The following is a 23,763-nucleotide window of genomic DNA, read 5'->3' as shown; positions in this document are numbered from 1 at the left end:
CATCCATGCATCGAACTTTTCGCACTCGGACTCGGACATGCCACGGATATCTGCGCGTGCTGGCCCCGCAGCTGCCCGCCCCCGCGGTCAATCTTATCGTCTTTGCCCCGCGTACGTCATCCCGGCTGCACCGGCTCAACCCGATCGAACTGAATCACGTGAATGCTGAATGCTGCAAAGCGGACCGGAGCTAGGGGCGCGCGCGAAGCAACTCGATCGTGACTCGTGACTTTTGACTGCCCTCTCGTGCGCATGCATGCATGAATCAGGCGCACGCCTTCATCTCGAGACCCACGTGACCGATCACATGTCTGGTAGCATGGCGGGCGCGCCGATACACCTTGTGCGATACGCACACGCACACGCGTACGCGACACGCTCATCCTTCTCGCTGCTTGCTCCCTTTGCATGACGAGCACCACAGTCGTGAGTCAAGATTCAAATCGGGTGCAGCTGCGCACGCTCGCCCCGCTCCGAGATCGCCTCAGAGGAGCCGCGCGCAAGAGGCCCGCCAGCCAAACGTCACCGCACCACGCGACTTGCCCATTGCGCGCGCCAACCCCCCCTCTCCCAAGCGCTTGCTTCACCATGCAAAGACACGGAGGCAGGTTCGTGGCGAATCTCGATAGCGAGGCTAAAAAGTTGCCCAGGGAGCCGGTAGTGTGAGTGCGCGAGCGAGCGTGAGCGTGAGCGTGGCATACAAGCGTTGCGATCGTCATGTTCAAGTACTTTTGCGTTTGCCTACTGCTGGCCCATACGCCTGCCCGCCCCCATCCAGCGTCTGGAGGAGACAGCGCGTATCTGCGGCATCGGCAGGAGCGGATAGCAGCAGCAGCAGCAGCTCGTCCTACAAGATGCTCAAATGGGTCAATACGGGACACACTGTCACATTTCCCGAGAGCGCAGACGAACCTAGAGGTGAAGAAGCGCAGGCTGAAGTAGCTGCTGTAGAAGCAGAAGCGCTTGCCCAAGCAGAAGCTCAAGCAGTCCAAGTGCAGGCAGAAGCAGAAGCAGCAGCTACGCACAGTCACAACAGCGGCCACACGAGCGCAGATACGCCCATGGACCTTCATGATCGGATCGGTCAAGCGAGCGGAGATGCGAGCAGCGGCGGTGCGCCGTTTGTGGATGGTACGGGAGCTGCGATGCAAGTGGATGAGCAAGTCGATCTTGGCGCGCCTCCCGCATCGACCGGTGTGCAGCCCGTCTCGCAATCCATCACCCAATCATCCACTCCTCTGCCCCCGAGCAGCAGCAGCAGCAGCAGCAGCACGACCGGCGAAGCTCAAGTGCAAGTGAGCGCAGAGCTTCATCCAGCTCCTTCGGCTCCCAATCTACCCTCGACGGGCGGGGGTGTGGAGACGCGCATCAGTTCGGCATCGCACGCGGCAGCAGGTGCGGCGGACGAGAATCCACCGGCAGATGCTGAGCTGGAAGGAGTCAGCTTGCTCGGTGTGGATGAGAGGGATGCCCAATTGCCAAAGTTGGACGAGGAAGCTACGCAGGGCTCGTCGGGTGCGCAGCAAGCGCGAGCCACCTCGCCGAATACGGCGCAACAGCCTGCTGCTGCTGCTGCTGCTGCTGCTGCTCAGCTATAGTTCCGCAGCCGTTCATGCTCGGTCACGAGGAGCTGCTCGTTGTGAAGCGAACTGTCCGCTCGGTTTGCTCCCATGTAACAGTAGTATCCGTGCACATGCCCGTAAACAATACAGCTTATCCAGAACGGGCACACGCAACCTTTGCAGCGCCCCCCAGCCACGGAAATCACGAGCAACGCGGATGAGACAGTCATGACATTAGAGAAGGAGAGGAGATGGGTCAAAAGCCCAAGGAAGCACAAAGAGCGGCGGCGGCGGCGGCGGCGGCTCGATGCGCGCTTCCCGTCGGGTGCTTGCCGTAGACTCAGATACGAGGAACATTGTTTTCCGCTACGCGACATGTTGCTGCGTCTCTTCTCAATGCAGGTCCCTTCGTCTACTTGAATTGGGACTCGCTGTTGTAACCGCCCATGGCTGCCGTGCTGGAGATACCGCCTGTTTGCAAAGATAAAGGGTGTGCACGAATGAGCGACAGGTCGTCCCATCACACCAAGAAACTGTCTGCGCGCGCGCGCGCTAAACTTACCAGTGACGGTCTTGAGCAGGTTGTCGACGTATTCCGCACCGGACCACTTTTGATGAGTGAGGACATCGCAGCCAATCTCCCTCTCTCTTCGCTGGACGAGCTCGACGTAAGCCTTCATTCCTTCGGTGGAGAAGCCCTTTGCAAAGTGGTCGGAGATGTAGGCGTTGGAGTGCAGACCGGCCAGAGTGATGAATTGCCAGACGAAACCCAGCTTGCCCAGCTCCCAGACATAAGACTTCATCTGGTCCGTGTTCAGCTTGGCAGCGTCCCAGTTGAAGGAAGGGGAGAGGTTGTAGGCCAACCATTGTCCTGGAACAGCGCTGCGAACTCCCTCGGAAAACTCCTTGGCTTGAGCGAGGATGGGGGACTTGGTCTCCATCCAGATCAAGTCAGAGTGAGGAGCAAAGGCAATGGCACGGTTGACGGCGCATTGTGTTCCTCCTTGGTACTGGTAGTAGCCCTCGCGGGTACGAGGTCCGTCCCAGTCCCAAAAGAAGCTGTGTCCGTCGATGCCGTGCTTGGTGGCGATTTGACGCGCGACCTTGTTCGACTTTCCGGAAGCCTCGGCGAGGAAAGCTTCGGCATTTCCTCCGCGCTTCTTCAGCTCTTCCGCAACGGCAGTAGAGAAGAGCTTCAAGTCGGCAGCTGCGGTCCATTCGGCCTCGATGGCTGCGAGCGCATCGCCGCTCTTGCCTTCTGCCTCTGCCTTTGTGAGGACATCGACGAGAGGAGGAAGGGCAGAGTTGGTGGTGCCCAGGATGAAGCTGTGGTCGCGCTCATCGACGTTGGTGGTGATGAGGGTAGCAGCCTCGGAGTCGGTACGAGCAACGACGAGGTTCTCGACGCCCATAATGTCGTACTGGAGACGAATGGCGACCAGACGATTGATGTGCTCAGAGATTGGCACCAACACCTTTCCGGCCATGTGACCGCACTTTTTCGTGCCTGGAGCTTGATCCTCAATGTGGATTCCTGCTGCACCCTTTTCGACAAAGAGCTTCGTCAGCTTCATCACGGCAGTCAGACCACCGTGCCCAGTGTCGGCATCAGCGACAATAGGGCGCAGATAGTCGACGTAAGGAACCTTGGCGCGATCAGCAGGAGCGAGACCTGCACGGCTCTCGCGCTGCTTGCGATCGTGAAAGAGCTGAGCCTGGAACAGATGCTCGACCTTGAGAGGCACAGTGTTGTAGGGGTAGTCTATCAAGAGCGCAACGAGATGTCAGGCGGATCATGTGCACCCCAGGAAATGCGCCCACCCCTCTCCCCGCTCGGACGAGCCTTGCAACTCACCAGCCAGATCAGGACCGGGCTCGTTGGTGGAGCTGGCGGTGGAGCTGCTCTGCCAGCCAGATACGTAGACAGTCTCGAGGTACTTTGCCATCTGCGTGACCTGGACAGGGTCCAGCGCACCATAAGTGTGGCTGGGCGTTCCCTTTGCCGCGTGACCTTCCAGCACCTTCCACAGCTTCTTGCCCTGGTCATTGGAAGGGTACTGAATGGGAAGAGTACCGCGCTTGGACACTACCTGCTCAGCGGTGTAAGGGCGCTTCGTGCGCGAGAAGCGGGGAGACTGTAGACGGGAGAAGGGGGGGGGGGGGGGGGCAATGCGATGGGGATCAAGTCAGCCATCGACTATGCGTACGATTGGACAGGACCTCGCAGCGCCCGCTCACCTTCCACCATTGCTTGACGGCCTCGACCTCGGCCTGGAAAGCCTTCTCTTCGGTGCTGGCGTCGAAGCCCATGATCTTCTTGACAAGGGAGGTGATCTTGACTTTGGGTGTGGGTGTGTGTGTGTTTGTAGATGCGCGTGCAAGGTCTGTGTGAACGGGATCGTACGACGAGCTCGTGAGCAGAATGTCGAGCTTATGATGATGAGGATGCGGTCGTGAGGGTCGCGAAAAGACGAGAAGAAGGGCAGGGGGGCCGCTTTATGTAGATACCGGACGAAGCGGGGAAAAGCAGGGAGGAGCTTGGTTCGGGTGAGCAGGGAGGCGTGTATGCACCCTCCCCTGCCCGCATACACGTTTGGCGTGTGATTCCGATTGGAAGGCGCGCGCCCGCCAGGCTGCCTAGCTGCCATGCCATGCCCGCATCAAGCAGGTGCAGCACGCACGCCTGCACGTCTGCGCGCCTGCTCTCCTGCTCATCCATCCTCCACTCCGAGCCGGCTCAGAGGGGGCCCTGCTGACCGCTGACCGCTGACCGCTGACCGCTGACCCCTCGCGTGACACACTGCAGCCAAACATCTCTCTCCCCCAAGGGGCTGGCTGGCTGGCTTGTCCACTCCCAATCCCGCCTGCTATACTGCCCATCTCACGAAAGTCGCTCTTGGCATGACTCACCACTCGTTACTCTTGATTGTTCAGTTGGAACCGTAAGACTCGCGTACGACCGCTCATCTTGGCCATGCGCGCGAGACCACATATGTCTCGTCAATCGTAAATTCATTCGACTCGCGATGACTCTTCAGACTGCCGATGCCGATGCCGATGCCTCACCGCAGACAAGCACAAGCACAAAGCGAGCCTCACCGCGTCTCGTCGTGATTCGTGATTTCAGGGAGACGCCATGCACACCCGCATCATCAGCGCGGCCGCTCTCTCACGCGCTCACGAAACATGTCGCGGCACAAGCGGATCAGGACGATGCGGGTGTTTCGTGGGTGGTGAGTAAAGGGGTAAAGCCACGTGCGCGGGGAGGTGAGTCGCGTGAAGCTCGAGAACCTTCTGACTAGGCCTGTCTCGAGATTTATCACGTGCTGGTTGGCCTTCTCTCACAGCCACACGGCTCTGCGTACGTACATGGGGTCAGCCAGCTTCCACCCCCGCGGTCCGCGGTCAGATCACACGGCGCAAGCGATGGAGTCCCTCGCTGAGATTTCGGCGTCACGAACCACGTATACGTACTCATCAGACTCACGACTCCCCGCGACTGACCCTTCAATCTTGGCGATTGACTCTGACTCTTTGACTCACGGCGGACCGTGCCGTAGCCCACGCACACGCGGTCTCATATCCTGCGAGCCGTCTCTCTCATCTTTGGCGCAATCCAATTAGCAGGTCAAACCGATTCGCTTTGGCACCAGAGTCATTCCCTAGCATCCTTCCAAAATAGCGCTCATCGCCACCCTCGCGCGCGCGCGCACAAGGAGCGAGCTCGACGGCATTCAAAGGTGCACGACAGTTAAGGCAGATCGTCACTCGAGATCAAGAGGAATCACGCGAGTCACCAGCAGTGCGCAGGTAGTCTGAGCACACTGGAGCGCGAGTCAGGTATCGGATCCTAGCAGAGTCGGCTCCAAATCGCTAATTGTTCTCTGCACTCCTGACTCTCACCACAACCAACATGTTGTTGCCGGCACGACGATCAAGCCGCCAAAGTCCTCGCTCAGCCACATTTACATGGCTGCTGCTATGCTTGACGACGCTGTGCCTGCTCAGCCACCTGGGTGGAGTCGCAGCATACCAGGTCAAATTGGATTCGTTGGATCCGCTGCTTCAAACATGCTCCGGCATGTGGCCAGGCAGCAATACCAGCGTGGAGCTTCAGTTGAACGCTACCAGCAACATGGGAACCGTCGCCACCATCGTCTATGATTACAAGGATTTCGATAGGCTCGGCAAGACAAGCGAGGGAAAGGATGCCTTTGGTACGAGGGTGAGTGTAGCGCGTGCGCTCCCCAGCCAGGCTCCTGCTTCCATCTCCTCTGTCGTCTCGGCTGACTGAGCCTTCCCCCCCAGATGCGCACGTATGTTTGTACTGCGCCTGCAGTCAATGCCGGTCTCTGCTCCTTGGAGGAGCAAGGAAACTTTTTGGTGGATGGCGACATCAATGGAACTTCAATCGTTCGCAATCGCGTCGACTTGGAGCAGGGCAAAGTCAAGAGCGTCGTGAGTTGGGAGCGCACCAGACCTTTGCGTGCGAGCATGCACTCACACCACTCTTCTTTGGGCACCTTTAGGTGTACCCCGTCACAAAGATGGGCTACTATTGCGTTGGTGCGGGTGAGGCTGCGGAGCTCGCGTAAGCAGAGGACGGTTTTGAAGGCTAAAGTCGTGGTCCACGTCTCTGCTGTAGCTGCCGTGCCCCTCTCCTCAACCACGCCGGATGGAAGTCGAGAGGATGCCAAATTTGCAGGCAGGATCTTCTTCCACAACTCTTTCGAGGGCAATCTGCCAGCGGGCGAGTGGCCCAAGCTTCAGGTGCGTGTCGAGGAAATAGTCGCAGCTGCACTGAGCGTGCAATCTGACAGTCATCGCGCTCGCTGCTGCCCACGCAGTTCTACTTTGCCCTTACATGCGCATACATCCTGCTTGGTGCCTACTGGGGCTACCTCTGCGTCAAGCATAGGGACGAGTGAGAAGCCGCAATCATTCGCACTCGTTGCGCTTGGGTCGTTGACGCTTTGCACCTTCCATTGCAGCTTGTTGATGGTGCAGTACTTTATCTCTGGTCTGTTGGGCCTGATGGTCGTGTCGACAGCAGCCACGTGGGGCTATCAGCGGTTCTTGAACACGCACCTCATAGACTTTTGGAGCATCAGCAGTCTGGAGGGAAAGAGCAGCGTGACTGGCACTGTGAGTGTAGGAGGCGATGCTTGACCGTCTTTCCGAGCTGATCACTCGGCGTGCAACTCCCTACTAGGCGCGCTTCTTGCTCGTACTCACATCCGTGCTGGACGCTACAAAGACTTCGGCTTCATTGGCCATTCTGCTCTGCGTCAGCATGGGACTGAGCGTCGTCAGACCGTCCATCGGTCCAGTCATGCGGCGCGTTCAAATTTTGACGGGCATACACTTTGTCTGCGGCGTGCTCTACAGCGTGGGCATTGTCCTGTGAGCCGTGATACGGTGCGCAAAGATGGCGCAGCGAGCAATGGTGCTGATTTGCCATCCATCCGAACAGCATCCTCATCGACTCGGGAGGCGCATTCATTTTCCTCTTCATCTTTCCGCTGGCTTTCACGCTCAGCACATTCATGATGTGGACACTGCACGCGCTCAACGGCACCATTGAGCACTTGACGGCGCGCAAACAGAGTGAGCTGCAGACGTCGCAAGGAACGCGTGGCTCAGGACTGATTCATTCTGCCCACGCGGCGCGCGGCAGCTTTCAAAAAGAACATGTTCACCAAGCTGTATCGCATCTTGCTGGGCGCCGTTGTTGCCATTGGCATCTTGTAAGTATCAGCGAGGAAGCAAAAAGTAGCGCGCTCGATGGCTGACCACGGCAAGGGACGACAGCTTTGTAATGTCCTCTGTAGCCTTTGCTCGCGTGGGCGGCGAGTCGGCAGCAGAAGCGTGGCCTTACAGGTGGCTGCTCATGGACGGTTGGCTCGGCTCGCTCTACTTTGTCGTCTTTTCTGCGATTGCGTACGTTTGGAGGCCGACCGGGTCCAATGCGCGTCTCAGCATGAGCGACGAGTTGGCGCAGGATGATGACTTGGAAGCAGAGGTGAGTGGGTGGGGGCCAGAGAGTCGGAGCGAATGGCTTTCAAGACGAGAATGCCCATCCGATGCCTCGTCTTTCTGCAGGGCTACGAAGTGTCCGAATTTGGTCCGCACCACGAAGATGAGGAGGAGGAAGGGTCTGCCAAGCCAGCTCGACAGCAAGTCAGATCTGGACCGGGCGGAGGGGGAGGCGCGGGCGGCGTGCAAGAGTCGTCGACCATGTTTGCGGTGACGAATTCGGACGATGAGGAAGAGGATGGAGGAGCTACGCCGAGAGGCGATCGGAGGTCCACCTCAGTCAGCGCACGCGGAGAGAGGGAAGGTCTGATGAGCGGGGATGCGGCGGAGGAGGAGGAGGAGGAGGATAATAAAAGGCGGTCATGAGAAAGTGATGAAAGCGAATGTGATTAGAGGAGAGGAGAGGGTGGCGTGATACGAGTCAAGGGGCGCGGCGGCGCGGCTGTCAGCACGACGAACCGCTCTCGCGAATCGAGAGCACACTTGCACGCTCGTAGAAATCCACCGACCGCAACGTTAATATTTATCATGCGTGCAAAGAAGAGGCAACACTGGCTAAGCGAGCCGCATTGCAATGCAACATGTCGACACGATGGCACGCTCGGCGCCCTCATCGGCGGGGCCAATCGCAGTCGACCAAGCCCGATTTGATCGCTGCAGGCAGTAGGATCGCGACTCGCACACGCGCGCGCGCGCGCAACACATTCGAGGACGAGGCGTGGGCGGATGACTAGGTGTTATTTGCGTCGTGTCGCTTTTGCGATCGCAGAGTAGGGAGGTGTGTGTGTGTGTGTTGTGTGTGGAACAAAGAAAAGAACAAGAGCTAGGCGCTGTGCAGAACAGCGCGCTAATCGACGAGGGGGGGGGGCAATCTTTATTGCCATTAGAAAGGTAAATGGTTGGACGAGCGCGAGGACAAGTCTTGTATAGAAAGCGAAATTGGATGCGGGAAAAAAAAAAAGGCAGGCAGGAAGGCAGGCGGTGGTGATGATGGTATGAGCGAGACGATGTCGCGCGCGCGCATATACAAGAAGTTCCAAATCCCAATGGCGCCCGGGGCTCTTCTTTTGGAAGGCCGAGCAAGGTGAAAGAATGGTCCATGACGTTTTGTGTGTATAGATGAATGCTGCTTTTCGAAAGGAAGAAAAAGGTTCCCAACAAGTTGCCTGCGCGAGAGCCTCGCGCCTTTTAGTTGTTGGAAAGGCGTGGGGCAGGGTCGTCGGTGAAGATCTTCATCTGGGGACGGTAAGTGTCGCCCATGATGGAAGGGATACCGTTCATGACCATCTGCACCTTGTTGTTCTTGGTGTACTGAGGCCAGTTCAGGTTGCCGAAAGCGTTGGGGTTCATCTTGTTCACAAAGGCGACCATGCTCTTGGAAGCTTGGTACGACACTGCGGATGCGGGCAGGTAAGGAAGGTTGGGCGCAAAGTTGTAGGCAGCGAACCATGCTGGAGGGTCGGAACCGTGGGTGATGCCCACCCAGTCTTGAGGGTTGGGAATGTTGAACGTCTCGTTGAAAAAGTAGGACCAGACTGGAGACTTCATTCCCTTCATGCCATCGTCACCGACGTAAGCGTTGAGCATGAAGCGACGCTTGCTGACGAAAGCAAAGTCACCCAGAATGGCGGCGAGACGCTCGAATTGGTTGCCGTTGCCGAAGCGAGAAGTCTTGGACGTGTAGCCGGGCCAGTAAGGAGCACCTTGCGAAGGGTCGTCGGGGTAAGCCGCAATGATCTTGTTCACCAAGTCATCGACGCCCGCCTGGGTAGGGTCGGTGAAGCCGATGGTCTTGAGGTTGCCAGCCAGCCCGGCGGCATCCATGCTGTGCGAGACAAAGATGGTGCCCTCGTCACGAACGTTACCGGTGAGGAGAGGCACATCTGGCCACTCGCCACGGCGGATCTGAGCGATGGCACCGTCACGGTGGTACACGCCATCCTGAGTAGGCTGGAAAGGCTGGTTACCGGCGTAGTAGCGAGGTCCTTGGATCCATCCGATCGAAGGGTTGGGCGTGGTGCTTGGCCAGAAGGCGGCCTCGCCGAGCTTGATGGCGTCGACGCCTCGGAGCTGGTCGATGGTGCAGTCGTACTGCTCGTTGCTGATTCGGTTTCCGAGCTGAAGAGCAGCGCACACACGCTTGTAGTTCTCCTCGGCAAAGGCGCTGTCGGACTTGGGTGCAGGCTCGGTGGCGGGGGATCCGGAGAGCATGATGGCAGCACGGTAGATGGGCTTGGCGCCAGCGTTCTTTCCGTCCTTGAGCATCTGAGCACCGACGTTGAAGGCACCGGAAGACTGACCAGCCAGGGTGATCTTGTTGGGGTCACCACCGAAAGCAGCAATGTTGTCGCGCGTCCACTCGAGAGCAGCAGTGACGTCTTGCAGACCGGCGTTGAGCACGGCGCCACCTTCACCCCTCGAGACACGTTCGCCTGCGAGGAAGCCGAACGAGTTGCCGCGGTAGTTGGGCGTGACGACGATCATGGGTTGCAGTTGAAGGATGGATTGCAGAACGAGGGCGCTAGAGTTGTATGCGTTGGCCCAGTTACCAATCTCACCGCCACCGTACAGCCAGAACAGCACGGGCAGCTTGCCCAGGTTGCCAGAGCTTGCACCGACGGGCGACCAGATGTTGAGGTTCAGGCAGTCCTCGGAGCGAGTGTTGGCCGGGTTGCCAAAGTCGACGAGGTAGCCGTTGGGCTGAGGGCAGGCGGGAGGAGGGGTGGTGGCGTTGAAGGATGCGCTGCTGGCTGCCAGTTTCATGGGAGACTTGAAACGGTTGGTGCCAGTGGGCGGCTGTGCAAAGGGGATGCCAAAGAACCACTCTTGTTGGAAGATGGGGTTGGATCGCAGACCAGTGTAGCTTCCTTGCGCCAGCTTGACCGTGGGTGCCTGACCAAAGCTCTGCAACCACTTGCCAATGCCATCCAAAGCGTTGGACAGCGTTGGCAGACCAGTGTCCTTGTTGACCGTGGGAATGTCGAGCAAAGAGGGCCTGATCACTGGGTCTCTGCCGCCATTGGCCTTCTTGGCGTCGTTGAAGTTTGCCCTGACCTGGCTCAGGGGGATTTCTGCCAGCTGCTTGGCAGCGCCCATCAGGGAGTTGATGGCGTTGGAGATCCAGTCGTTGGGAGAGCTGGCCTTGTTGTTGAACGAAGGCCACAAGGGCTCGGGCGCGGGGTGAGGGTTGCGCTTGGCATTGGAGTATCGCTTCTCCATACGGTTCGATGGGTGAGGACCTGTCTGCGAGGCCTCGACTGCCACTGCAGCCACGGCCACAGCCGCAATGATGAAAGTGACGCGCATCGTGTCAGAGGGGGGCGAGTGCGCGTTAGGGGAAGGGGAAGGAGGAGCCGTTTGAGTGATGGGCAGGCTAGACCGGTGGATCGAGAGCAGAGGAGCGAGAGGAAGAGTGACGGTGTGGTGGGGGAAAGAGACCGCTCAAAGAAGTCGAAAAAGGATGGCTATTTGAATGTGCGAGAAGACGCACCGCCAAGAAAGTGAGTGAGTGAGTGTGTGTGTGTGTGTGTGTGTGTGAGAGAGAGAATATGCGTAAAGGGGAGCAATCGGGGACGCGGATGGTGGGAACCGCGGTGGCGGAAGGGGTTGGAGAGCTTGGCTTGAGGGAAGGAGAGGAGGAGGAGGAGGAGGAGGAGGCAGAGTTTGGGAAATGAAGCCGCGAGTTTGAGTCAAGTCGCCAGACCGAGACCGGATCGGATGGTTTTACATTCGGCGGGGGCCTTTTGGTTGCCCGCGACTGAGACAAGTCGCGCAAGCTGCGAGCAAATGAAGCGAACTGGGCGTGAGATGTGTGTGTGTGTGTGTGTGAGTGTGTGTGAGTGACTGGTGCAGTGCGGTGCGGCGGGGTGAGGTGAGGTGCGGTGAGGTAAGGTGCAGTTGGAGTGCAGTCATGTTCACGGGTGCAGTGCTGGATGGCGCGGGGATTAGGGCCTCAACTCGGACGCGACCGTCCGCACATCATGCAGCTGCAGCGACCGCACGAGCACAGCAGCAGAGCAACGCATCCGTTTGACCCGTCCGCACCATGCACCGCCCACGATCGTGAAACACTTGCTGCAGGCTCGTACAAAGGCGATGATGATGTTCTTGCGCAAGAGCAGCTGCAGCGCACATGTAGGCAGGAACGGCATCAGGGAGCACGCGCACGCGCACGCGCACGCGCACACACCGTAACTATAGTCATCGATCGCATTGCCTCACGAGATGCCCAGGCATGGAGCTGGTGTTGTGTGTCACGACCCACGACTCCTACGCTTCCCTCGAGCCCTTCTCCCCTGCAGCAGCATCATGCAGAACGCTCGTTCTCTGCATGCGCCTTGACGAGGGCTTTTAAGCATCCACAAATCATGCAGAGATGGCAATTTCGCCGATCTGCATGCGCAGCTATAGCTGACCACAGCTAGAGCGTAGCACGCTCGACGCTCACTCGCAGATTGTACACGGGCAAGAGATGTCCTCTGTGGGTCATGGCATCAACGAGTATCCCTCCCTGCCCGCACGTTGCCGTTCATGCAACGGTCGCGGTCGTTGCGTGGTGTTCACAGGCGGACGGACGCATCTTGAACGGTTCATGATCGAGTCGCGCGCGTCAAAGTGCCATGCCATCGCCGAAAGCGCTGTACACACTACTGCTGTGCTGTGGCGCGGTGCTCAGGTTGTATCGACGCTAAACTTGCGATTCCGCCGTCTGCGTAACACGCTGTGCTGGCGCCCTCTACCGTTTGTCTCGCCAAGAGTCGCGAGGGGCATCTAGCTTCGGCATCGCGCGCGTTCGTGCGGCAAGACTGACCAGCCTAGCTGCTGCACGCATGCATACAGTAGGCTCGACTCGCGCGTGTCTCGCATGCATCATCGCCCGCGCGGCAGTCGAGTTCGAGCCTTTCGACTGCGCTGAATCTTGGGTAAGTGAGGTGAGTCAACACCCGTTCTTGTCTCACCGCGGATGAGTGCTCCCAACTCGCTCGTAGCGCATGCATCAACGCGCGAAGGTCTGCATCGCTGTATGAAGCCACTCATCATTCGTGCCTGTCTCAGGTCCTACCCAGAAGCCCGATTCGAGACATGCCTGCTTGCAAAAAAAAGTCTCTCGGAAACATCAACGATGCTGAATGATTCGCGGCACGGTCTTGGCAAACTCGCGTTGATTCGATCTCGAACGGAATGGTCTGGGCGGGCAAAGTGTTTGAGCGAGTAAACATCCCAGGCGGCGGCATGGGCGTGAGTGAGTCGTTCATCGGATCGATCTGCCCGCAATCCAGCTACACGCACGCTGCTTCGATTGTCTCGATTTGCGGGGGGAGAGAAACTCTCGAGAAGCCCCTGTAATCGAAGATGAAGGTCGTCCGCCGTTCTTGCCTGATCCTGTACCTGTCCTAGTCGCTCGCCTTTTTCCCCCTCACATCTCATCAGATCGACGCGCCCGAGCCTTCGACGGAAGAGATGTGCGTGTGGTACTCACAACTCCGCTACGGTAGGGGTCGTTTTTAGAACTCCGCTGCATCTTTTTGTTTTCTGACACACTCCGGCGCGTTGGCTGTCTGCCTGGCTGCTCGTCAGCCGAGCAAGCGCTTGGGTCTCGCGGAGAGGGATGAGGGGGACGGTGACGGTGCGCGTATTCACTGGTGTCACGAGAGCGCATAAAAGATCCCGCATGCAATCGCAGTCGTGAGTCGTGAGTGTTTGGTACATATATCCGCCACCCTTTCACTGGCGGCAAGGAAAACCTTCTTTCCTTCTCAGAGAGCTGCATGATCCGGCGCTTTAGGTCCGCATGCGTCTTGGCCCCGGCTTCGCCTTTGGATCTTTACGCTCGCTCGCTGATGGCGCTGCTCGATCGCATCTTGGTTTTGAGCCTTCGCCGACGTCGGCACTCCTTGACGGAAGATTTGCGACTTGGGGAATTCGAGCCTGCAAGTGCGCAGCGAGTGCGTACTGGATGTACTCCCTCATGGCTTTGGGTCTCGACGCTGCTGAGGTCGGGGATCACTGGCTGACGGCAATCTTCTTAGTTGTAACGCACGCATTTGCCAGTCGTGAGTTCCGTGTGGCTTCGAACGGGACCAGTCCGCCCATGCAGCATCGCATGACAGCGAACACAACTACGGAAATTTGCAGCAGCTAGTCTGAGTTCGTCTACAGTAACTGGGTACGCTTGAGAACGGAGGTGTAGACAATCAGTTCTCGTGCACAGCAACCACACGGGCCCGCCATACCCGCCCAGGTCGCAAGCGTATTCTCGATCGCGTCTCTTCGGAGTGGGACGCCAACCACTGCAACGTAATCGCGTATCGGATCGGAAGCGGCGGCTTTTGCCATCACCATTCGTCCACACGGACGTTCCAGGCCGGCTTTCATGAGCATCCATTCCCTGCGGCGTCTCGTTAGCGCGACGCACAGAGTGCACGGTGCGGCCGTACAAGTACATAGACGAGGGTCCGGACGGTTGCAGCACGATCAGCTCGAACAGGAGGCGGGTGCCGCACGCAATGTGATGCGACGTGCTGCTGCAAAAAGTCGCACCGGCCTCGTTCGCGGTGCGTGTGTGCGCCGCCGGATGTTGATGCTGCTGCACGCACGCGCGCTACTGCACCTATCAAAGAATTCAACAAGCCAGACAGGGAAATCAAAGGCTTGACTTTTGGCGATGTGCGCAAATCGAACCCTGAAAGCTGGCCCCTATCGCTCTCCTCGGGCCAAGGTCGCATGCAATTCGGCATCAGGTACCAAGTCTGGATGAGTAGGGAGTGCGCATGTTCAGCGCGTCATGTGTATGGTACGTCAAGCATCCACGTGCTGAACCGTGCGAGGTCGAACAGCAAAGGGAAGCAAAGGCGGAAGGAAGGGCATGGCGTGTCGAGGGGCGGTGTAGCGAATTCATTCGCAACGAGTGAATCGAGACTGCGGGTGCGCGTGCGCCTTGGCCAAAACGACGCATCTTTGGAGTCTCTGGCGAGAGCGATGTTCACCGCTTGTGATGTAGCTCCCCGTGAAATGCGGTACAGAAACCCCCTCATCGCAACCATGGAAGATTGCGCATTCGGCTTGGACCAGCTGATGCGTGATGGCGTCTGATTTATGCCAGGAACGAAAAGCTGACGAAATGTAAATCTGGTGGGAGGCGCACGGTACGGCATTACGAGAATGCAGCAGGAAGGTGGACGTGTGGGGTCGCCAATCAAGGTGCGCGTGCGCTAGACTAGACCTGTCTGATTGCGGTGCGCTGGCTATACGCCTCCCACGAGCAAGAGCAAGAGCAAGAATTTCGTTGCGCAAGGAAAGAACGAGCTGAGTGCTGGGGGACCCCCCTTACGGTCCTTCTTGCCAGCAGGGTCAGCAGCGGCCGGCGGCTCGACTACCGACGCGCAGGTCCAAGGGAAAGAAAAGAAAACGCAGGAACGCGGCTCAGCACTTTCTTGGCGAGACAAAAGTCGAGTCGGAAGGCGGGTGTGGATGTGTCATGTAAGCTCTTCTCAGGCAGCATCACCATCGAGGTCACGCCAGGAATGGAGCGGCCGCGAGGAGCGCATGCAAACACGGGCGCAGGCGCCGCCGCCGCACAACAGCACCTCCGGTGCTGTCATTCTTGCAAGGCGACCACCGCATGTCTGACAGGTGGACCATCGCGCGCGACGATTGCGGTACTTGCTTGCTTGCTGGGCAGCTCATAGAGGATATCAGAATCGGATGCGAGGATTGAGCAGGAACTCGACGCTAAATGAGAACGTCGATGTGACATGACATGCACCATCAGCAAACGAGCTCCGCGCGCGACACGTTGGGCGACGCGGCGGGGGAATGTTCGCGCGCGCTGAGCATGCTTGTCCCGCCGCGCTTCTCACCAAGAGACTCGTGAGTCGTGACTTTGTGGGCAGAGGAATCGCGCTAGAACGTGCTCAACGACTTGACTCCGGCATGGCCAGCCTCGACATCGACACAAAGGCGTGCGAAAGGGTGCACAAGTGGGACGTGTCCACGGATCACGCATAGGGCACCGATCCATGGACATGATCTTCACGTGACCCCATGCCCAGCCGCATGCCAGAGATCAAAGAGTCACGAATCGTGAATGAAGAATTTGAACGTGAATTCAAGATTGTCGATTTCAATATTGAATGCGCGCCGCCGTGCTGGCTACGCCGAGCGTTGCAGGAGAAGAGATGCCGGCCGAGAGGTGAGCCGTGTGTCACGTGCTTAGCATCACGTCAGATGCCACGTGTCGTCACACCTCCGCCACCCGCTGCGGGCAGGATTGCAGGGCTCGTGTGGGTGTGGTGTGTGCGTGCCGTTCCTCCAAAACAGGGCGAGTAGCGCAGCGTCAGCATTCTTTCACTCACACCAACTCATCTTCTCACCCCCCCAAGTGATCGTAAGTATTCGTGTTTGCTTGACGAGGGCTACTCGTAACATCAGTGAAGGTTTTGCTGACCACTCTCCTTGTGCACCCATTCCATCTCTCTCTTCGTTCGACCTGCCTGCTCGTCCACCGGGAATCAACTTTCTCACAAGCAGAAGATGAGAGCAAAGTGGCGCAAGAAGCGCATGCGCAGACTTCGTCGTAAGCGTAGAAAGGTGAGGCTGGGGCTTTGCTGTTGCAGATGTGATCGGACGTCGCTGACTCTGCTCGCCGTGCCTTCGCTGCAGATGCGCGCGCGTTCCAAGTAATCGGATCGCACACGAAGCAAGGCTACTCATTGAGAGGTGAGCAGTAGTGAGGGCAGGAGCGGTGGACGAGATGATCAGCGGGGCAGAAGTAGTCCGCCATCGCAGAGCGCAGTTGCATTGCGGCGTCGATGTGGTGGGGGACGGGCTGCTGCTTCGTGCGTCCGGTTTGCGAGCAACTTTGGCTCATCCCCGCCACTCCTCGACACGTGCCTCTACTCAGCACCTTGGCGACCAGCATTCATGCATCAAAATCCTACCTGCACACATGAAAGTCGAACATCAACTTTGACAGAATCTAAACAACAAGTGCTGTTGGCACCAGCGATGACTCTCGTGGGCAACTCGACGCCGGATAGGTGGCTGCGGCTATCTCATGGTACCATCGAATTGCGACGTTCAGCACAGCATGGTCCGACAGTTCACCTCGGACCGAGCCGATCTCTTCCCTATCATTCGGGAGTAGATGCCAAGTTGCTGAATACATGAGTGATTTACATTCTGCCATGTCCCTTGCGTGCGTTGGGGGCGTCGAGTAGTTGGTGTTAACGATTGTTGTCGTTCCATGCCTGTCGTCGTTGTTGGCGGGTTCTGTGGAGTGTGGGGGGACGTTGAAGGATGAGGCGCGTGCGGCGCGTGGCGCGTGATCGCCGCCGCGATTTGCCGTGCTGCGAGATGGATTAGCTGCTCTTGACGCTCGCGGCGGGTGATGGTGCCTGTGCATCGTGTCGCACCGAGCACAGTAGTACGAATTCACGGGGCCCAAGTTCAAGTCTTGAATGTTGAGCCGGAGCGAGGGAGGATGGAGATGGAAGAAAGATGTCGTTCCCGCGCGTCACGGCGCGGCTCGGCTCGGCTCGGCTATTGCTAGTGACCGACGCGATCAGGATGCAGGTCGGGGAGATGGATGAGTTGGGGATGGGATGGGATGGACGCAGGTGGAGAATCACGAATGTTTGTATGCGCTCAGGACATCCATCATGCCTTGCTGCACCTGGACCACGGCTCCAGTCACAAGTCTCTCCCACTCCCACCCGCAGTCACGCTGAAGAGCGTCCGCCCGCTGTTCCTCCTCGGCAAGCATCGATCAGCCTGCAATGTCGTTTGCGCCTCTGCTTAGACGCAGCGCTTCCACTGTCGGGACTTGCGTCTGCAACCGGCACGCTGCTGCTGCTGCTGCTGCTGCTGCTGGATCGAGTCGATCGATGACGACAGCGACAGCGACAGCGATCAGCAACGCCGTCACTTTGAAGTGCTCCCCCAAGCTCGCAAGCAGTAGTGCCTGCTGCTCCTCTCGCACTTTTTCCAGCTCCACCGCGCATCGCACAGCAGCAGCAGCGGATGCCACCATCACCGCGTCGTTTCCCCCGGCCAACTCGGCAGAGCACACAGAGTTGTTGCAGCGTGCCAAAGCTAGACTTGTACACCTTGGCTTTCATCACCAAGAGTCGTTTTGGGAACAGAGGATATGCTGGGGCGATCACGACTGCGTGAGTATCGCATCGGCCGCGCGTCAGACGAGGCATGAGGCTCACGCCGCACACGCGCGCGCGCGCGCGCGCGCACACCAGTTTCAGCACGGTGAGTTATCGAGCGTAACGTCTTGAGCGCCCGTTGTGACAACCTGCACTCCAAAACTCACACGGCGCTGTGTGCGCTGCGTGCCTCCATCTCTTCTGCAGTGAACAATGTGCACTACGTTCGATTTGTAGAGTCTGCTCGCATGCGCTACGGAGAAGTGTTGGCCTCCAGATTGACGTCGCAGAGGGCACAAGACATCGTCAAGGGAACAGGCAAAGGGATGATCTTGGCAAAGATTTCAGTCAAGTACATTCGACCCGTCACTTATCCCGACACTGTGAGCGGGAGAGCGGGCGGGCGGGCGAGCGGGCGAGGTGTGGATGAATGAAGCTCGCCGCGCGTCGCTCATTCTCCATTTGCTTCCCCCACCCCTCCCCCCCCCCTTCCCACAGCTGTTGATCGGCACTCGTCCAGTATTGCCGCTGCAAGGCTCGGACAGGTTCACGCTGCAAGCCAACATCGTCAGCTTGAAGCAGCAAGCGCTCGTAGCTACGGCCGATCAGCTGTGCGTCAGCTACGATTACCCTGCGCTCACCAAGTGCGACTTGCCTCGAGATCTCAAGGACGAGATCGAGAAGAGCGGCGCGGGCGCGGGCGCGGGCGCGGCACCGTGAAGCAGCTGGCTGTGGGATGCAGGCTATGCATTCGTCCCATAGTCACGTGATCTTTTTGAGAAGAATGTTTTCGCCCTCGTGTCCACGCGCGCGCCCGCCCGAGCACGATCCGCGGCGGCGATATGATGGCGATGGCACCACAGCCAGCGCCCCGGCCCCCACCCCCCACCCCGCACTTTTTGTCAGCTTTCATCGTACGGGCCGCGCCCGCCTGCATCCCATTCCAAGCAACGCGCGCATATAAAAGTCATTCGAATGATCCTCGGACTGATGGCCTTGATCTGTGAGAGGCGCTCGCGCGTCGCTTTGATGGCCAGGCGAGGCGAGGCGAGGCGAATGGATCCGATCAGGCAGAATGTGTTGAAAGTGAGGCCGTCCGTAGAGCGTCGATATCGCTGCGGGTGTGTGTGTGTGTGTCACAAATCGCGAGTCGATATCGTGTGCCGGCTTGTGCTCGACTCTGCGCTGCACAGAGTCAAGGATGCGCCATCGTGATGGTGCAAGTGATTCCCTGGACCGCAACCGCGAATCGTGAAACGTCGCGCTCTGCAGCACAGCCCCCCCCCCCGCTAGCGCACGCGGTGCACCTTTGGGTGCTCATGCTACATACATTCAGATTCGCCCATCTGCATCCTTGCGCACACCATGACCCGCGCAAAAAGACATCGCAAGAGTCTTGAATGAGCGCAGATGCCGAGATGCAAGATGGCAAGGAGATGACGACGTTGGCGGAGCAAGGGCAAGGGCAAGCAAAAGAGCGAGAGCGAGGGCAAGGGCGAGCATCCCCTACATCCGCATCCGCATCCGCATCCGCATCCGCATCCGCATCCGCATCCGCATCCGCATCCGCAACGATGCCTACGCCGCAGTCGAGCTGCTGGAGCGAGCAAGAGGAGCGCAGACTGAAATGGAAGATTGACGCGCAGGTGTTGCCCTTGACCCTGCTGCTCTACACGCTCAGCTTTTTGGATCGCACAAACATTGGTCAAGCCAGGCTGATCGGATTGCAGGAACAGCTATCCCTCAGCTTTCACGACTACCAAGTCGCCCTCACCGTCTTGTATGCCCCGTACATTGCCTTCGAGTGGGTGCACGGTGCCGCGGGTGCATCTGATCGCCGCGCCTCGTCGCGCTTACCCGTGCTCTCTCCCTCACTGCGCCACGCACACACACAGAATCCCTTCCAATCTGCTCATCAAAAAGATAGGCCCAGCCAGATTGATTCCCTTTCTCGTCACGGCTTGGGGCATCGTCTCTACACTGCAAGGCATCGTCACCACCCGCACCGGCCTCTTCATCAACCGAGCATTCCTGGGCTTTGCAGAGACAGGTGGGTTTGAGCGCGAGCGCGCGAGTGCGACTTTTTTTTTTTTTTTGATGACGCTCAGCGTGCCGCTGACTCGTCGACGACGACGTGACTCCGACCCCTTGACTCCGTGACCCCATGACTCGAGCAGGGATTCTTCCCGGCTTGGCCCTATACCTCACCTTTTTCTACAAGGCTTCGGAAATTCAGCTGCGACAAGCCATCTACTTTAGCGGAGCATCCTTGGCAGGCGCGTTCAATGGCGTGCTCAGCACAGCCATCAATCTCCTCAGCGGCAGAGCTGGACTCTTGGGATGGTCTTGGCTATTCATCCTCGAAGGCATCTTTACCGTCCTCGTCGGCATAGCCTGCTTCTGGATCCTCCCCAACGATGCTTCCAAGCTGTGGTGGTGCAGCGAGCGCGAGAAGCAGATTGCAGAGGAGCGAGTAGAGCAAAGCAGGTTCACCATGCGAGTCACCAAGGACGTGCAGAAGAGCAACGAGACGCTGAATGCGCCACCACGCGCGCGCACGGCGGGTGAGCCATTCTCGTGGAGCGAAGTCGGAAGAGCTTTCACGGATCCGTTGGTGCTGCTTGTCTGGGTAGCAGGGCTGTGCGACGCATCGGGAGTGTACGGTCTCGCCTTTTTCGCTCCGACCATCATCAAAGGTCTGCCATTGGGTCTGACCACCGTTCAAGCCCAGCTGCTCTCCTCGCCACCCTTTGCCGCGGCGTTTGTTACCAGCATCATCCTAGCCCTCGTCTCTGACCGCCTGCGATGGAGGTACCTCACCGGCTTAATAGGTTTCTTGCTCGCCATCGTAGGCTTGGCCATGGCTTACGCCAGCACAAATGCCAAAGTGCAGTACGGCGGTCTCATAGTCATGTCGATGGGTCTCTATACCCTGCCCAGCTCCCTCATCACTTGGGTCCTCAGCTCTACGGGAGGCTACTACAAGAGAGCAACGGCTATAGCTCTACTCATCGTCGGCACAAACAGCGGTGGAATCGTCGGCACCTGGCTTTTCGATCCCACCGAAGCCCCACGCTTTCGACGAGGCTTCATCACGCTGCTGGTCCTGCAGTGCGTCGGCCTGCTCTCCATCTCCATCTTGGAGGCCTATCTCCTCTGGGAGAGAAGGACTCGCAAGCAACGACATGCGGACTGGATCTCTGACTTGAAAGCCCAGGGCTGCTCCGAAGCGAGCATCAGGCAGGTTTTGGGTGATCGACATCCCGATTTTGTCAGAGAGCTGTAGGCGCGCGCGACGTCGCACACACACAGCATGTCGCGCACACAAGCCAGCATGTCGCGCACACAAGCCAGCATGTCGCGCACACAAGCCAGCATGTCGCGCACACAAGCCAGCATGTCGCGCACACAAGCCAGCATGTATTCACAACGTCTCGTCAATCGACCCACGGCACGTCTGGTGCGAGACCAAAGGTGCTCCAAAAGTCCGTGCCATCGAGAGCGTGCCCCAATTGCTCTGTTCGAAGGAAAAGAAAGAAAGCGCGCAGCTTCAGTGTGTGGGGGGCAAAAGTGTGACCTGTAAACGCAGCGAGCGCGCAACTCACCCACGCTTCGGGGCAAGCTGCGAATCGTTCCATCGACGTCGGGACGCCGCGGCTTCTTCTTGCTTTGTTCGTCGAGTGACGGTGCGCCACGCGATTCTCGAATCAATTCTTGTATCCACTGCACCTGGGGGCCGCGAGGTGGATGATCTCTGCCCTCCTCGCCTGCATTGCCCCATTGCGAGATGAGATCCCACATGTCGCTAAGAGAGAGAGAGGGGGGGGGGGGGGGGGGGGGGGGGGGGGATGTGAGAGTGAGAACTGCGCGCGCGCGCGTGAGAGAGAATCAGGGCACTCACTAGACGCGCTCGTTGGTGAGCAACCACCTTTCGCCGTTGGCCTTGGCCCACTGGCCGTACATGGCCAGCACGGCTCTTGCGACATCTCTGCCATGCACAAAGTGCACACTGGTCAAGCTCCGAAGACTCTCCTTGGAGGGCGCCAGGCGTCCGATGAACCTCCTTGGACTCCTGCCGTGTCCCCACAGACCGCTCAGGTTGAGTACGGATGTGGGAATGGGGTGAGGACGAATGTCGTTTGGACCGTGCGAGAGGGACAATAGGTAGTCCTCCGCTTTGGCTCGCGGCACGCCCACATGAGGTGAGTGTCGGTCTTGCCACGGCGACGAGCTGAGCTTGGGCTTTTCGAGGCAGCGAGCGAGCGAAGGGTGGGATGAGGGAGACAGGGGCGCGAACTGCGCTTGGGCTGTCGGACCATACTGCGAGCATAGCGGGGGAACGTCAGTGCGAGTGCGGGCGGGCGTGCGTGCGGGCGGGCGGATCACGACTTGCTGACTCACATCCCAAATGCCGGTGCTGCCGAGCGCGATGAATTTGGTGGTGGTCATCTTTTCAGGCTCATCTGCGTCTGCGTCTGCGTCGCCGTCGCGGCTATCCAGATAACCCCTGACCAATCTCTTGACGGCAATCTCTTCGTAAAAGGGAAAGACGACGAGGACGGTGTTGGCATTTGGCAACACCCTGAACGCCTCCACGTCATCCGAGGCGGCATCAAAGTCGAATGCGATGGAGCCCGATGCACCTGCTCGAGTGGTGTATGCCACGCGAAGAGAAGCTTCTAGAGCTTGAGGTACCAAGAACGAGCCCGTCCAGCCGGATCCCAGCAGCAGCAGGTCCACTGCCCCATTCGCGCTGCTGCTGCTGCTGCTGCTGCTGCTGCTGCTGGATGGCCCAAGCAGGAGGTCGGTCAGTGAAAAGGGTAAGCAGGACATTTCGGCAGCGAGCGCGTTATGGTGAGGGAATCGCGAGTGGCGAGTGGTGTGGACGCGATACGTGACCCGTGACTGTATGTGTATGTAGGTTGAGGATGCCTGCTTAGACATCAGCGCTCATTCGAATGCCATGCCATGCCTGCAGGGCCGCTTTGCAAGCGTTTACCGCGGGGTGGAGGAACCAGAACCGCTGATCACGTGCCGCGATTGCTCGACTCTGCATAGACTCAAGACTCGTGACTGCTGATGTGACTCAACTGCCGTGACTCATGTCAGACTCAAACTCATGACTGCGTGACTGCTGCCGGCAACTCGATCGGAAGCTTTTCCCCGCAAAAGCGATCGCTTTTAGCGCGTACGCAGGCGCGCGCTTATGATGGCCCCGCGCACTGTAGGCGCACAAACCATCACCGCGCGCGCGACGTCGCATTGCCGCGGCGGTTTGATATGCTGTGCAGCGCTCGCGCTCGCGCTCGCGCCCGCGCCCGCGCCCGCGCTCTCCCACCATCCTCAAAAGGTCAAGGGCAAGATCGAGGACAAGGACAAGCTCGCTGGTTTGCAGCGCCCCATGTTCACTGCGCACATCCAAACACACCACCCTCTGCGAGCGCGATCGACCGACCAGGATGGCGCCCTCTGATCCACCTCGCAAACCCGGCTATGCTTCCGTCCCCCCTCCAGCGCCCAGCCCAGAGGTGGGCAACGACTCGGAAGCGCGCACGCGGGAGCAGCTCGGAAAGCGCAACCTAACAGCCAGCACACGAGGTCTCCATTCGCCGCATCACCCGTCCACCTCTGCAGCAGCCGAGTCTTCCGTCACCACATCGCCCTTTGCTCCTGCAGTCTCTCCCATTCACGCCCCAGCAGCTGCTGCATCCTCCTCCTCCTCCTCTTCGCCCGGCGCTACCATCACCGTGGATAGGCACGACAAGGCGGCAGAATCTGCTTGGCAGCACAAGATGGAGACGACGGGAGGTCAGAACCTCAACGTGGTGCAGACCTACAAGGCTCACTTTCGCGAAGATCCTTGGACTTGGTTCGGTCAAATGTATCAGTACGGGCAGGGAACGGGATGGAGAGCTTGTGCGTGTGTCCGCTTGCGTGCCAAAGGGCTTTGTTGCTTCGCTCGAGATGTGCACGCTCGCACGGCTGTTGCTTCGCTCGAGATGTGCACGCTC

General features: G+C 58.7%; 10 protein-coding genes across 10 annotated transcripts in view; 6 read left to right on the top strand and 4 right to left on the bottom strand.

Annotated features, from left to right (window-relative positions):
• The first annotated feature begins 347 nt into the window (after positions 1-347).
• IE81DRAFT_162267 (hypothetical protein) lies at positions 348-1,938 on the top strand. Its single transcript, XM_025510546.1, has 3 exons — positions 348-662; positions 779-1,254; positions 1,607-1,938. The coding sequence occupies exons 1-3, from the start codon at positions 409-411 to the stop codon at positions 1,792-1,794; spliced, it is 918 nt and encodes a 305-aa protein (XP_025372738.1). The 5' UTR covers positions 348-408; the 3' UTR covers positions 1,795-1,938.
• On the bottom strand, positions 1,659-4,099 carry IE81DRAFT_319864 (isocitrate lyase). Its single transcript, XM_025512856.1, has 4 exons — positions 3,801-4,099; positions 3,418-3,697; positions 2,125-3,324; positions 1,659-2,033 (listed from the first exon to the last, which is right to left on the bottom strand). Exons 1-4 carry the CDS (start codon positions 3,870-3,872, stop codon positions 1,975-1,977), a joined length of 1,611 nt encoding a protein of 536 aa, XP_025372737.1. The 5' UTR covers positions 3,873-4,099; the 3' UTR covers positions 1,659-1,974.
• Positions 4,100-4,989: 890 nt separating this feature from the next.
• IE81DRAFT_336136 (hypothetical protein) lies at positions 4,990-8,054 on the top strand. The gene is made up of 11 exons (XM_025515468.1): positions 4,990-5,787; positions 5,871-6,020; positions 6,092-6,134; positions 6,208-6,332; positions 6,410-6,486; positions 6,554-6,707; positions 6,775-6,965; positions 7,036-7,169; positions 7,240-7,309; positions 7,374-7,584; positions 7,665-8,054. Exons 1-11 carry the CDS (start codon positions 5,476-5,478, stop codon positions 7,962-7,964), a joined length of 1,767 nt encoding a protein of 588 aa, XP_025372736.1. The 5' UTR covers positions 4,990-5,475; the 3' UTR covers positions 7,965-8,054.
• Positions 7,984-8,941, bottom strand: IE81DRAFT_162172 (hypothetical protein). Its single transcript, XM_025510545.1, has one exon. The coding sequence runs from the start codon at positions 8,697-8,699 to the stop codon at positions 8,154-8,156; it is 546 nt and encodes a 181-aa protein (XP_025372735.1). The 5' UTR covers positions 8,700-8,941; the 3' UTR covers positions 7,984-8,153.
• IE81DRAFT_285217 (alpha/beta-hydrolase) lies at positions 8,787-10,694 on the bottom strand (the record flags this gene model as incomplete). Its single annotated transcript, XM_025511626.1, has 1 exon — positions 8,787-10,694. One exon carries the CDS (start codon positions 10,692-10,694, stop codon positions 8,787-8,789), a length of 1,908 nt encoding a protein of 635 aa, XP_025372734.1.
• A 6,493-nt stretch (positions 10,695-17,187) lies between these two features.
• IE81DRAFT_162016 (hypothetical protein) lies at positions 17,188-18,031 on the top strand. The gene has a single exon (XM_025510544.1). The coding sequence runs from the start codon at positions 17,375-17,377 to the stop codon at positions 17,882-17,884; it is 510 nt and encodes a 169-aa protein (XP_025372733.1). The 5' UTR covers positions 17,188-17,374; the 3' UTR covers positions 17,885-18,031.
• IE81DRAFT_319856 (hypothetical protein) lies at positions 17,791-18,800 on the top strand. Its single transcript, XM_025512855.1, has 2 exons — positions 17,791-18,135; positions 18,251-18,800. The coding sequence occupies exons 1-2, from the start codon at positions 18,001-18,003 to the stop codon at positions 18,470-18,472; spliced, it is 357 nt and encodes a 118-aa protein (XP_025372732.1). The 5' UTR covers positions 17,791-18,000; the 3' UTR covers positions 18,473-18,800.
• A 313-nt stretch (positions 18,801-19,113) lies between these two features.
• On the top strand, positions 19,114-21,240 carry IE81DRAFT_319855 (MFS general substrate transporter). Its single transcript, XM_025512854.1, has 3 exons — positions 19,114-19,556; positions 19,648-19,802; positions 19,930-21,240. The coding sequence occupies exons 1-3, from the start codon at positions 19,327-19,329 to the stop codon at positions 21,036-21,038; spliced, it is 1,494 nt and encodes a 497-aa protein (XP_025372731.1). The 5' UTR covers positions 19,114-19,326; the 3' UTR covers positions 21,039-21,240.
• Positions 21,190-22,585, bottom strand: IE81DRAFT_344475 (hypothetical protein; the record flags this gene model as incomplete). Its single annotated transcript, XM_025515811.1, has 4 exons — positions 21,190-21,269; positions 21,358-21,557; positions 21,654-22,072; positions 22,154-22,585. 4 exons carry the CDS (start codon positions 22,583-22,585, stop codon positions 21,190-21,192), a joined length of 1,131 nt encoding a protein of 376 aa, XP_025372730.1.
• Positions 22,586-23,085: 500 nt separating this feature from the next.
• Positions 23,086-23,763, top strand: part of IE81DRAFT_319851 (acyltransferase-domain-containing protein) — a 4,016-nt gene continuing 3,338 nt past the window's right edge. The window contains exon 1 of the mRNA XM_025512853.1: positions 23,086-23,668. Within this exon, the coding sequence (XP_025372729.1) occupies positions 23,212-23,668 (457 nt within the window). The 5' untranslated portion in view covers positions 23,086-23,211. The remainder of the gene's footprint in view (positions 23,669-23,763) is intronic.

This window comes from Ceraceosorus guamensis (assembly GCF_003144195.1).
Source record: "Ceraceosorus guamensis strain MCA 4658 unplaced genomic scaffold IE81scaffold_4, whole genome shotgun sequence".
NCBI classification, from domain to species: domain Eukaryota; kingdom Fungi; phylum Basidiomycota; class Exobasidiomycetes; order Ceraceosorales; family Ceraceosoraceae; genus Ceraceosorus; species Ceraceosorus guamensis.
Note: the sequence above shows the minus strand (reverse complement) of the source record. Positions and strands in the feature narration are given on the sequence as shown.

What these genes read in the sequence shown, in the direction of transcription:
- IE81DRAFT_162267 (XM_025510546.1), top strand. Translation starts at nt 409, where the DNA reads ATGACGAGCACCACAGTCGTGAGTCAAGATTCAAATCGGGTGCAGCTG. An exon ending in TTGCCCAGGGAGCCGGTAGT is followed by an intron (nt 663 to 778) that starts GTGAGTGCGCGA and finishes GCCCCCATCCAG; the next exon opens with CGTCTGGAGGAGACAGCGCG. An exon ending in TCCTCTGCCCCCGAGCAGCA is followed by an intron (nt 1,255 to 1,606) that starts GCAGCAGCAGCA and finishes ATAGTTCCGCAG; the next exon opens with CCGTTCATGCTCGGTCACGA.
- IE81DRAFT_319864 (XM_025512856.1), bottom strand. Translation starts at nt 3,872, where the DNA reads ATGGGCTTCGACGCCAGCACCGAAGAGAAGGCTTTCCAGGCCGAGGTC. An exon ending in CCGTCAAGCAATGGTGGAAG is followed by an intron (nt 3,698 to 3,800) that starts GTGAGCGGGCGC and finishes TCCCGTCTACAG; the next exon opens with TCTCCCCGCTTCTCGCGCAC. An exon ending in GCCCGGTCCTGATCTGGCTG is followed by an intron (nt 3,325 to 3,417) that starts GTGAGTTGCAAG and finishes CGCTCTTGATAG; the next exon opens with ACTACCCCTACAACACTGTG.
- IE81DRAFT_336136 (XM_025515468.1), top strand. Translation starts at nt 5,476, where the DNA reads ATGTTGTTGCCGGCACGACGATCAAGCCGCCAAAGTCCTCGCTCAGCC. An exon ending in AGGATGCCTTTGGTACGAGG is followed by an intron (nt 5,788 to 5,870) that starts GTGAGTGTAGCG and finishes CTTCCCCCCCAG; the next exon opens with ATGCGCACGTATGTTTGTAC. An exon ending in TGCGTCAAGCATAGGGACGA is followed by an intron (nt 6,487 to 6,553) that starts GTGAGAAGCCGC and finishes CTTCCATTGCAG; the next exon opens with CTTGTTGATGGTGCAGTACT.
- IE81DRAFT_162172 (XM_025510545.1), bottom strand. Translation starts at nt 8,699, where the DNA reads ATGGACCATTCTTTCACCTTGCTCGGCCTTCCAAAAGAAGAGCCCCGG.
- IE81DRAFT_162016 (XM_025510544.1), top strand. Translation starts at nt 17,375, where the DNA reads ATGTCGTTTGCGCCTCTGCTTAGACGCAGCGCTTCCACTGTCGGGACT.
- IE81DRAFT_319856 (XM_025512855.1), top strand. Translation starts at nt 18,001, where the DNA reads ATGCGCTACGGAGAAGTGTTGGCCTCCAGATTGACGTCGCAGAGGGCA. An exon ending in CCGTCACTTATCCCGACACT is followed by an intron (nt 18,136 to 18,250) that starts GTGAGCGGGAGA and finishes CCCTTCCCACAG; the next exon opens with CTGTTGATCGGCACTCGTCC.
- IE81DRAFT_319855 (XM_025512854.1), top strand. Translation starts at nt 19,327, where the DNA reads ATGCCTACGCCGCAGTCGAGCTGCTGGAGCGAGCAAGAGGAGCGCAGA. An exon ending in GCCCCGTACATTGCCTTCGA is followed by an intron (nt 19,557 to 19,647) that starts GTGGGTGCACGG and finishes GCACACACACAG; the next exon opens with AATCCCTTCCAATCTGCTCA. An exon ending in CCTGGGCTTTGCAGAGACAG is followed by an intron (nt 19,803 to 19,929) that starts GTGGGTTTGAGC and finishes TGACTCGAGCAG; the next exon opens with GGATTCTTCCCGGCTTGGCC.